Genomic DNA, 12,500 nt, shown 5'->3' with positions numbered 1-12,500 from the left:
AATGAAAACATATTAAAAATTGATGTTCCCACCTTGCAAGACATTACAAGTCATAAGAATAATCAATGGATAACTTGAAAACCATATGCAATCCAAGTGTGCTGAGAGACATAATCTGTTAATATAGTGTTATATTTGTATTTCACTTGACACTGATCATTTGTTGGCATATATTAACTGAAATGTATCTGATGGGAGGTTTTGAAATTTCCTTGCTTGAACAAAGTTCAGTTGGCTGCTGCAGTTCCTGTGCATTGTGGTCATGACCCTCTCATCTTCTGGTAATATGATTCTCACACTGATGTTATCAAATCAGTAAGTTTTATTAAAGCCTTTAAGCACAAGCAAAACTGTTACAGAGGCAACTAATCACCCATGCAAAGATAAAATCATGCATGAAGAATTAGCTCACTCTTCATTTTCCACTGCAGTCTTAGTATGCCATAACATTCCACAACTATGTGCATGCTGATGTTATTAAAACACGATACAAGATGTATGCCTACTTACGTAACAAACAATTCAAACAAATAGGAATCGAATCGATTGAAGATTACACATTTCACATTCATATGCTCTGCTAATCCAAACATCAGCAACTGGCAATTGCCATTGTTGTAGTACTGAAATGCTAAATCACACAGCTCTAAGTAATGACTGGAGATCTCAATAACACCTATGCAATTAACAATGAAAATTTTTAGAAAAAAAATATTGAGTGGTAACAGGCAAGGTAATTAGAATTTGAGGATGAGTTTGTTGTATCAATCACAAAATAACTGAATCAGCAACAAAAATAATTGAGCTAATCTGACATGTATCAATGACTTGAGAACATGACGTGGCATGAGTTTTCTAATAAAATAAGAACATTTGAAGAGAAAAATATATTAGGATGAAAAAGAAATCATAAGGAACTTACTCATATGATAATTAAGAAGGAAAATAATTGGCATAGGAAGTTAATACTCTAAAAGCATTATGTAAGAAAAATCATTCAGGACTCTCAGATGTGTTTCTTTGACAAGCATTGTACTGCACATACTGCTGTGGAAGCTGATCTAACATGAAATTTTACTTCCTTAAAAAAAATTTAAAAAAATAAAAACTTAATTATATGTAAAAGTTAATTATAACTTCAAACATAAGATAAAAGGTGAACTCAAGGCATGATAAAGATGTTATTCTTTTATATGCCTCACCCATGTGGCCTAGATATACAAGTAGCAAAATGCCACATCTGAAGCTAAGATAAAAGTATTTTAATATATTTAATAACTATTTATCTATGATGCATCTACTGATAAGGAGCTGCGTGGATGAATATACTATGCTGCCCTTTATTGAGCAAATCAGAACACATATTTAGCCTACTCCTCTATACTTTGTCAACAGTTCAGTAACAGAGTCTGCTACTCAAATTACTGTGATGGCACTATGTAACAAAATACTACCAGATCACTATTTTGGGTGGTGATTGCTTCATTATTTAATATTTTTTACGCAGTTTCATAATTTTTCATATTTTGAGAAAAATCAGGTAAGGCAATTATAATATGGGGACGAGTTTATCATAATTAGTCACAAAATAATTATGTCAGCAACAAAATGTATTAGTTCCACAGCATATTGTTGCCAGCTGCTGCAATCCAAACAAAATTTCTGACAGCTGAGGCTTCTCTTCATAATGTGACTGTGTACATAAGAGTAATCTGAATGTAATGGAAGGCTCACCGGCTACTTGGTGAGTAAAACCCTCTTGGTGGTATGAAGAAACAGGTTTTGGGGGGTAGTTTGTGTTGGGAGGGACTCAGCCCTAACTGTGCAAGTATGTTCTCTTGTTGGAAAGTTGGAAAGTTTCGTTTAGTCGGTCCAACATCTGTGGTCATATGCCGGAGAGAGACAGGAGGGGGAAGGAATTATAGGAGAAGGGAACAGATCCCAGGAGACGGGACACAACCCCCGATTAATACCTGGTACCCATTCACTGCTGGGTGGACAGGGGCGTAGGGTATCGGAAAAGCCGCCCAAATTTTTCCACTCCGCCCGGGAATTGAACCCGGGCTCTCTCGGTTGTGAGCCAAGTGTGCTAACCACTGCACCACGAAGCCCCCGAGAGAGAGAGATATGGAGGATGGATATATGGAGGGAGGATATATGTGCCAAAATAGGTGGTGGGAATAACAAAGAAGTGAAAGGCTGAGACACTGTTAGGCATAAGTTTTCTGGTGGTGGATGATTGGCTGTGGCAAGGGGTGTGCTTTCAGGCACAGGACCAGCAAGTGCTCTTGGTCAGACTGGATTACTTAATTAAGCAGAGTCCCGTATGACAAATATGCACAAATTTAAGTTTATATTTCATTAAATCATTTAGTATGTTGGATATTACAACCTCGACTCAATCCTGTAAAAATACAATTAGGTACAAGTTTGTATTCACATTACTAAAATAAATGTATTTGTACCTCACATATGAATGGATACTTGTCTTCCATACAGAATCTATGAGGTCTCTAAAGTCTCTTAAAGACTTCTGAGTAGTGACTTTGGGGGATCATAAAAATATATCAAGCAGAAAATATGGAAAATAATATTGTTATTCTTCAGTGGTCATCTACAGCATACACTAGATCACCTCTGATTTTCATAATACTCATGAAGTTTATTTTACTTATAATATGGCACATATGACCTTAACCTTACTTGAATAATATTTCTAAGCCAACAATATAATATACCAATTCCACAGGTACACTATTTAATCACATCGGATATTCTCTAGCCTGCTTAACCCATAAGCGTCGGACTAGAGGACTATAGTCGTCCTCGTAGCGCGCGGGCGGTGTTGATAGATTTTGAAAAATAGGTGTCTTTCATCAATGCCCCGTGTGGCAATTTCAAAAGAAAACATAATAATTTATACTGTTTTTTCATCACCAATCCTTCCTCTCCACGATGAAATAAATTTGAAGTGTCTAGGTTTCAGCACGGCAGAGATATGATGTTGGGAAGAGGTGCTATTTTTGGCTGAAATGAAGGCCGGATGGCGGGAACTCCCGCCACCCGACGCTTTCCGCCCGAGCGGGAATTCCCGTCACCCGACGCACACAGGTTAATAACAATAAAAACTGCATATAGATTACCATAAGTACTCGTTTAAAAGTCAATCTCATCTAATAGACAACTCTCAATTTTTTGCCAAAAAATATGGAAATTACTTTATATAATGTGCTAAAGTCAGCCCTTATTCTGAAAAGACAGCAGACCAACCAACATCTTCAATTAAAAGTCAGAATATGGGAATAATTGCATTAAATGTATCAATGCCTTTGGACTGAGATACACGAATAGACAACATTGCATGGCCAAACTGCAGTAAAAGCAAATAAAGAAACAAAAACTTGGATATACAAGAGCATTCATGTATTCACACAAACAAGTGAAACAAAACACTTTGGAAAATGGTACAAAATACAGGGGGTGGGTAAGCATCAAAGGAAAAAAAAATGCAGGTTTTATCACTGTAAAATGATACTTTGCAACATCTTAAATATGTATATTTATATGTTGTTTTAGCTACCATATGTCTTGAAATTTTTATTTAGCTGACTTTTATATTTATTTTTCCTCAGAAAATAACTGTTAAATATGATGCACAATGCTATGTGGCTTGTTATGTGCTCAAATTCATGTTAAATAGAACTTAACCCGGTAGCAGCAACGGGCCAAATTTGTGGCTTTACTGCGTACCAGCAACGGGCCAAATTTTTGCCATGATATAAACCCCCCCAAAAAATAGATGATGCATAAACTGATGACAAATGCATTAATGTATATTATGAAATGGTTTGCATGTGATGATTTTTTTCTCCTTTTCCTCGCTTAGAGGGGCCTTTAAGAAACATGATCCCCACAGCTACCAGGTTAAACCTCAGCATTTTGCAAGTTTGTGAATCATATGCAAAATGCTCTTATATCCAGCCTGATAATACTTTCACTCATAGGAATGTATAAGTTTGTGCTTGATTCGGATAGAGCCAGCTACTGTGAGCATTTGAACACACGGATGCGAATGTTTCACTCCCAACAATCTACTTGTTTGCACTTTTCAGGGGCCATAAGAGCTTGGATGTAGATGGTCCAAATAGTTCAAAACATTTTCATGCTTAAAACCATACAGCAAGCCATTCTGTTTCACTCATAAATTCATTTAAAGATCAACATGGCTTCTTAAAATAATGACATTTTCAATTTGACCATTAATTCTTAATCTTGCAAATAATATCCATGTAACTGTTGATTATACAAATACTACATGAAAATGGTTGGGAAAAACTTGACTTTTACACGAGTGTGTATGATATCTGAAAGACCATCACTTGTGAGGCACAGCGGCTTAACATAAATCAAACAAAATTAAACCTGAAGTAACATACACAGATGGCCTTGTTTGCCACATGGGCTAAAATGCTACATCTTAATTCACAGACACTGAAAATTGACAATATTTACCTAATATGTCTTTTGGAGGCACTGATTTTGGGTAGTTTAAAATTAAATTTTAACCATTAACACAAAATACACTTTGACATTAAGCTACAAGGTGTAGTCATGCATGCAACTTGATACATCCAAGCCATGCATAAAAAAAAACATTTTAGAAACTAATAAAATATCAAGATCGGTAACAATCTAATCATAACTTATGTATATTGTCTGCAACTTCTTGATATTTTAAGTAAGGTGTGGGTGTGAGTACCATAGTGCAAGACTGGCCACATAATACTTTTTCTAGTGTGGAAAGTGTGGACGGATGTGAGTATCAAGCACCTACAGTTTTGTCTTCTTGGTTGCTAACATATATCACTATGTAAGAGATGAAACATTGTCTTTTCACTATCAGGATCATTGTCAAACTCACTGATGGCATTCTTCTAAACCTAAATACAAAATGACAAGATTCCTGGTTTGGACAATCCATCAAATGATGGAAAGCTTTATTCTAGTATTATATTATGCAAGAGGGCATGTCAAATATTTTAAGCAAGCAAAAACTTTTAAGTCTTTTTACTGCAAATCTGTGGGACACAAGTTGCTGGGTTAATTTTTGTGCACTACTGTTTAATAATAGGGAAACACATCAGCTTCGATACAACAAGCTTTTCACATCTCTAAAGCAAGAGCTAACATCAACTTGCATTGCACAGGCATACACACACACACACACACACACACACACACACACACACACTCACACACACACACACACACACACACACACACACACACAGAGAGCAAGGATTAAGGAAGCCAAGAGCTATACAGTAAACAAAGTGAGAAACACAAACCACTTACATTTTCTTCAGTACACAGTTTGCCTTGAAAAAAAGAAAATTCATAATTTGCAAAGCCATGTTTAATAATATAAACAAAAATCAACCTAAACGCAGCTCTGATTAGTGCATTATTATTAAAACAATGCAATTACTGGAATGCCCAAAATAAATTAAAATGTTCCTTTTTTGTGCAGCTGAGAAGAATGAGTACATTGTTATGGATAATTATAACAACAATTTCTGATGATCATCTGTATATCTACTTAAATTTTGAATAAACCAATCCCTAGGTCATAAGCTGTTTGTGAAACAAATAGACCTTGGGTCTAATCTAATTATATAATCAAATTATTCAGAATTCAAAGGTAGCTTGAATTCAAATGGCTTAAAGTTTCAAATATTTCTGCAACGGGATATTCAGCCTGTTTTATTATTTATCATTATTATCATTAGTTTTAGGTCTATTATTATTTTTATAAATGTTTAAAAAAATAATAAAAAATAAACATATATATATATATATATATATATATATATATATATATATATATATATATGTATATATATATATGTATATATATATATATATATATATATATATATATGGGTTAATTAAAAGTAACTGAAGAAAATTTCACAAAAAGTACTTATTACTCCACAGGATTTCCTGTATATATGGAGTAGGATGAAGAGGAGCAAACACAGGGTAGCCTGGTACAGTAGTCTAGCAAAAAAAAAAAAAAAAAAAAAAAAAAAAAAACCAGATAGATACATACATGAACCTTCACAAACTTTTGAAATATAATACAGAAACTGGGTCTGCATTAATTTATTTCATAAGTAAATCCACTTATGTTTCTGCACTCAATTACAATTGGTGGTGATGATGAAAATAATCACAGTGAGTATGCTGGATAATCCATGCATCATATCTTAATGTCCTGTGTGTCCCTAGTTAGTAATCTAATCGCATAAATTTGGCAAGCAAATAACATTAACTTGTGATTTCATTTCACTTGTCTGTATTATTTCTAAAACACTATTTCGAAGCATTCCTTTAAAACTCATCCATAATTAATTCAGTCAAGACTATGTAACCCTTTCTTCTCAAGCAGGTCAATTCAACCTCAATTTCTAAAAGTTGTGATCCGGTGAGGCATGTGAATGTGCTTGCAGATTACTGCTGGGGCATCAAAAGAGCCATGTGTCATGTAGAACATAGACAAACACCTTTGAAGAAGTAGTTTCTATCACATTACCTGCACATATTTGTGTACCACGTTTTTTTTGTTTTTTTTTTTGTTTTTACTATATGGCTGTTACTTTACAATTACATTTTCTTAATTGATAGCAGATATCTCTTAACATTGTGGAACAAAATGAGTTGCATAATTGAGTGCAATATGCAAAAATTATAGAGAAACTATAAAAAGAATGACATCAGAAAGTCAGTCAATGCAGACCACATGATGTTTAATTAAGTTTCCTCATCTCCCATCGGATACATCTCTGTTCCACAGTTAATTTAATAGTGTATTTTATTTTCATGTGTAATTTTCTAGAAATATTAGTATATGCATCAAGTTCTTTCAAATAAGTTTACTTACACTCACACCCAATGCACAGTTGCATGCATACACACACACACACACACACACAAGCACACACACACATTCCTTATACTAGATGCACTGACATGTGGAATGACCTAAAAAAGGGAATGGTACAAGCCAAAACTATTAAAGAATTTAAATCAAAGCTTGATGTACTGAAATTTGGAGACGAATCCCAAGAAGTGTATCTCACTTCCCATATATCACAACTACACACACACACACACACACACACACACACTCATGCATGCATATAATTAGTGACAGATTTATAGCTAAATAGCTAGTGAAATTCAAACCTGAAGCAAAAATGTATTCAGAGCTTAATATAAAATTTCTGATGTGACTCTGACTAAAGGAAAATTCTCTCAATTTTAGTAACAAAACTGTAGGTATATAACAATCAGCCACCACATGGTATTTTTATGACTTCATGGTATATACATTTTTCAACAGATGGTGTCAACTAGGCAAGTGAGAGCATAAAAATGTGAAGATGAAGCCAAAGCACCAAAAAGTTATCAATAAGCTACTACTTACAGCTGATTGTAATTGCCGCCATTACGAGCCCTGTAGAACCGGTATCCAGCATAGGACATAACCAAGACACCAATAGCAAGGAATATACCACCTGAAACAAACAGCAGCTTGTTAAACAAGTATACTGAACAGAATTATGCAGAAGATCATATGTAATACAACTATATGCTAGTTAAACCAGTATGTTAACCCTTTCCTTGCGCGCGGTGCGGACGCGACTACCCTCTCAGGCGCAGTTGGGGAGCCCAATTGGGGGTCTCTTTTAACCTCTGTATCTCAAAAACTATTCATCACAGCTAAAAACCAAAAACACCATTGGAAAGAGGAGGTCCAGATCTATAGGAGTCGGTTATGTATGCCTCTCTTGCAAACGTACATGCACGTTCAGGGAGTGTTGAATGTTAACACTTACGTCAGTGCGTGCGGGATGATCAGCCATATTGAGGGAACTGTGGACATCTTTTCTTCAGATTCTGGCAAGGGAGTATTGCCAACTGCAATATTTACAACTATTTGGTCAAAGAATCAGTCAGGTGATAGGTGAAACTATGCAAAAATGCCGCTATATTGGGCAAGAACATCCACCAGTTACTCGTCCGTACATTTGCCGCGCTGGGCTGATATGATTTTCCACCAAATTTAGTGAAGAATCCACTCAATTGGCAATCCTGTGTTGTGAAAATTAGTGTTGGAACACTCTCATACGCGGGAGATTTGAGTGCGGGTGGAGGTCACAGCAAGCGTTTAGCGGCACCAGCAAATACGCCTAACGCCTGCTGCAAGCGTTTAGCAATGAAAGGGTTAAACACACCATTATGAGTTATGACAATCTATTCATCTCTATCTCCAATCTCTGTTCTCACTCTGCTCTAACTCTGTATGGCTTTGCAAAATCAATGACCTGCTCTCCCACTCTCTCAAATAACCTTACTCTTTCCAGCATTCACTCTCAGTTTTCTCCTCTTACACACCCTGTCAAACTCATCCACTATCCTCTGCAGTATCTTCTCATTCTCTGCTAACAATACTGTATCATCTGCAAACAGAGCTGCCACCAATGACTCTGTACCTCTCACTTTCAGCCTTGGACCTAGCTTCCCCACTCTGGCTTTCATTTCTCTCATACAACCATCCATGCACACATTAAAAAGCCATAGTGACATCACACACCCCTGTCTCACACCCACACCAACACCAAAACTCTCACTCAACTAACCATTCACGCGTAATGAGGCACTCGCATCCTTATAGAAGGATCGGATTCCCTCCAATAAACGCCCTCCCACACCACATATCCTTAGAACATCCCATAAACCCTTCCTGTCAACCCTGTCATATGCCTTCTCCAGGTCCATGAAAGCAGCAAACAGCTTCCTATCTTTCTCTGGGTATTTTTCAACTAACATTTTCAATGCAAATATTTGGTCTACACAACCCCTCCCTTTTCTAAAAAAAATCTTGTTCATCACCTATTTTTTTCATCCTCTCATTTAAAACCCTTCCATACACTTTCTTACATTCACCAGATACCAGGATCTGTACATGGTACCCATTAACAGGTCATCTATTGGAAGTACATACCAAGGGTTAAAATCCCTCAACCACTTATTAATTCCATTCCTGGGGGGTTCATTTAGTAAGCCTCCACCAAAAGTGCCTTACCATTCAGGACAACTGTAACCAAGATCAGTCAACATCTTCCAGCCAAGAACTGTTTCGGTGTCCCTATGGCTTCTGTAAGGCTAACTATTCAACTAGACTATCACTCCTGTCAACAACAACAGACTAAGTTTAGCTATAAGTGAGGAGTCATGCACCTTCACCACCTACTCTGCTCTCTAGTTTTGTAATTCTTCATACATGTTTGCACATCTCAGCCATGCTCTCCATCAAGCCACCATACGAAAGCAGTGATATCTGTTAGACTTGGATGCACTTTCTGTACTAGTAGAAAGACAATGGTGTTGCATGAGGTTAACATATAGCATTGATTTCTAGACCGATGAGAATATTTACATGAATTCCACAGTGACATTCACAGGTCCCAAATTAGGCAAGTTGATGCACTTGGTTTGACAAATATTTATGTATGAGTCACTTGTGCAGAGCACAAGCAAATCATGCATGTAGATCTATGAGTGATGATAATTGGTGGTAAACTGGTGGCAAAAGAGTCTCAGAGCCTCACATGGCTCATGGTTGACTATACAAATACAAGTAATTGAATTTCCATCCATAATATCACACTAGCATTCAAAAATAAGTTTTAACCTCAAATCTTGTCAATTCCAAATTTTATGAAACAGGATGTTCATAATGTAATAAACTTAAAATGACAGATACAAAACATTTTACATACTTAGCTAAAAAAACTGGTCCACATCTCATACTTATCCTTATATCAAGAAAGATCCATGATAATACTTCTACACTTACCAAAGAAACTGCCTGCATCAAAGTGGTGACCTGGACATGGGGACGGAGTAGTACTTGGAACTGGAAAGAAAGGAATTTCTTTAGACTCATGCTTATTTCCTATCTATCAATCTATCCATTTATCTTTTAATTCAAGTGCTTAATCCTCCACACTCCACCATGGTGTAGTGAGCAGAGCAGAAGACTCCACTTGTCAATACACTCTCTACTTTCATAATCTAGCTGCCCAAGTCTTTCACCCAACTCTTTAAAATATTATCAAACTCTGTCTAGATAAGCAAAATCAAGTCTGCTGCTTATACAGATAGATAGATAAGTGCAATGTAATGCAACCAAAAGACATGTAAAGTTGGAGCATGGGTGGTATGACATCATTATCATTTTCAGCAGAAGTAGTGATCAGCAGGCTTTTTCTTTTGGTGCCCTTGGCCTGCTTCCTCTACGGCAAAAAAATAAAAATTAGCAGTCAGCCGTAGCACTAAAGCAATATCCAATGTCCTATTATGAGTTCTGTGTCCAATCACGGATCTGGATTAGTTGAGGTGGGGTCTGCAACTCCTCTCCATAAGACCTTACTTCACCAGATACTAAGCAAAAAATAGACTGTGGTCAAGACTCCAGATGTGACTCTGACCTAGTTTTCTGGGGGGCTTAACCACATGGCAAGCCCCTCGATGCATCTGCACTGGGAGAGCCTACAGCCTATGACGTGTGTAGGCCTGCAGGACCTCAGCATCCTATATGGGGGGTAGGTTCCCTACTCCCTCTTCTTGTTTAGGGCCACCAGGATGATGCAGAAATGGCATCTGTACATGGAACCAGGCTCACAGTAAGCTTTTGGTGGGCTCTGTTTGTGGGCTTGTAGGACATCCCCAGCCTGTCTGAGAATCAATGAATACCTTATCCATTGAATGAGCAAAGAAGGGTAAGGGTGGATATAGTGGGGCTTTTTAAGATAAGAAGGCCTGGCAGAGGTAAGATCAGCAGAGAGGGATATGATACACTGCTGGTCCAGCATGAGCAGTTGCCCATTTTAGAGGGGTAGCTACAGGCATATTCAGCCAACTCCAGTCATTTATTGTAGATGTTACCTATAGAACTGTAGGATACCTTCAAATGTGAAACTCTCCAAGCTGTGAAGGAGTGCATTATAGAGTCCCCAAGGTCAAGGAATGGCTTTGCCTCAGAGAAGGTGTTGGATGATTAGGTAATTGTAATGGTAATAATAATAGGTTAGTAATAGTAATAGGTTACAAATTGGGAGTAATAGTAACACTAGTAATATAAATCAATTAATGGGCCCCATCTCTGGAGCACACACTATGTCTAAATGTGGACTGGTAATTCTAGATAATAGGGCTGCATCAAGAAAATGACAACCTTCATTGCTAAATGCAACCCGAGGGATAGCTGGCCATCCCCACCAAAACAGTAACCTAACCCCACTATAACAGTAATCTAGCCCCCATCAAAACAGTAGGAATATTCCTAAGTTATCGTTGATGGATGGATGGGAGAAGTCAAGAATCAGGACTTTGTCTCATAATGATGTTGCCCTGTTGTCTGGACATACCCTGTGAACCTTACAAATAATTTAGTATTCTCTCTGACCACATAACTTGATCCCACCTGTTGTTGAAGGCTCAGCGGTTGTTGAAGTAGGGATTTCAGTTGTTGGGATTTCAGTTGTTGGGATTTCAGTTGTTGGGATTTCAGTTGTTGGGATTTCAGTTGTTGGGGTCTCTGAGGTTGTGGAGGGAGTCTCAGTGGTGGTAGTGGTGGTCTTAGGAGTGGTGGAAGTGGTGGTCTTAGGAGTGGTGGTAGTGGTGGTAGTGGTGGTCTTGGTAGTGGTGGTAGTGGTGGACTGAGTGGTGGTGGGGTCAGTGGGACCATCAGTGGTGGAGGCTTCCGTGGTGGACTCAGGTGTCAAAGTGGTCGAGGCTTCTGTTGTAGTGGTAGGAGGTGCAACTGTTGTTGAGCTGCCATCACCTGCAAAAAATAGAAACACATTCCTACCCATGTCCATGCAAAACTTTATACTAAGACATTGTGGAGAAAGAGGAACCTTGAGAAACCACTCTGCCCATTTATCTATGGCCATGATGACCATTTCCCTCTAGGTACTTCCTCTGAACTTCTGAAGGGATGGTCATGATAGCAGTATTCATGGTCGTGGTAAAAATATTACAGTATGTATTTTTGTTCCTACTATGTAACATCTGATTTTATACTAATTACCTAGGAATAAATATAGATGGGATGGAATGCTTTTGGTAAACACATCATGACTAGCAACCTGCCACTCTGCCTAAAAAAAAAGAAAGATGTACAATCTGTGTGCCCTACTAATCCCGACATATATACTGTTTAAAAACTTGGCACAAGAGAGCTAAAAAGAAAGCTAAGAAATGCACATAGAAGAATAGTAAGAAAAATAGCTGGGTAATATAACAAGGAGAGACAAGAAGCAATCATCATGGATAAGAGAACAGACAAAAGTTGATGGTATTTTAACTATTAATAATAAGATACTGACTTGGGAGGTCATATTATGTGTAGAACTGATAATAGATAG

General features: G+C 37.4%; 1 protein-coding gene across 5 annotated transcripts in view; it reads right to left on the bottom strand.

Moving 5' to 3' along the window:
* Positions 1 to 12,500, bottom strand: part of LOC126995717 (salivary glue protein Sgs-3-like) — a 35,978-nt gene that overhangs the window by 13,342 nt on the left and 10,136 nt on the right. For 3 of the 5 annotated variants that reach the window (XM_050855542.1, XM_050855546.1, XM_050855545.1), the window contains 3 exons: positions 11,555 to 11,914; positions 9,926 to 9,985; positions 7,490 to 7,580 (listed from right to left, as the gene is read on the bottom strand). In XM_050855542.1, the coding sequence (XP_050711499.1) occupies positions 7,490 to 7,580; positions 9,926 to 9,985; positions 11,555 to 11,914 (511 nt within the window). Of the gene's footprint in view, positions 1 to 5,104; positions 5,379 to 7,489; positions 7,581 to 9,925; positions 9,986 to 11,554; positions 11,915 to 12,500 lie in introns of those variants that run through there. The other 2 variants (XM_050855544.1, XM_050855543.1) reach the window with 2 other exon arrangements.

The sequence above is a fragment of the Eriocheir sinensis genome, chromosome 8, assembly GCF_024679095.1.
Source record: "Eriocheir sinensis breed Jianghai 21 chromosome 8, ASM2467909v1, whole genome shotgun sequence".
NCBI classification, from domain to species: Eukaryota; Metazoa; Arthropoda; class Malacostraca; order Decapoda; family Varunidae; genus Eriocheir; species Eriocheir sinensis.
Note: the sequence above shows the minus strand (reverse complement) of the source record. Positions and strands in the feature narration are given on the sequence as shown.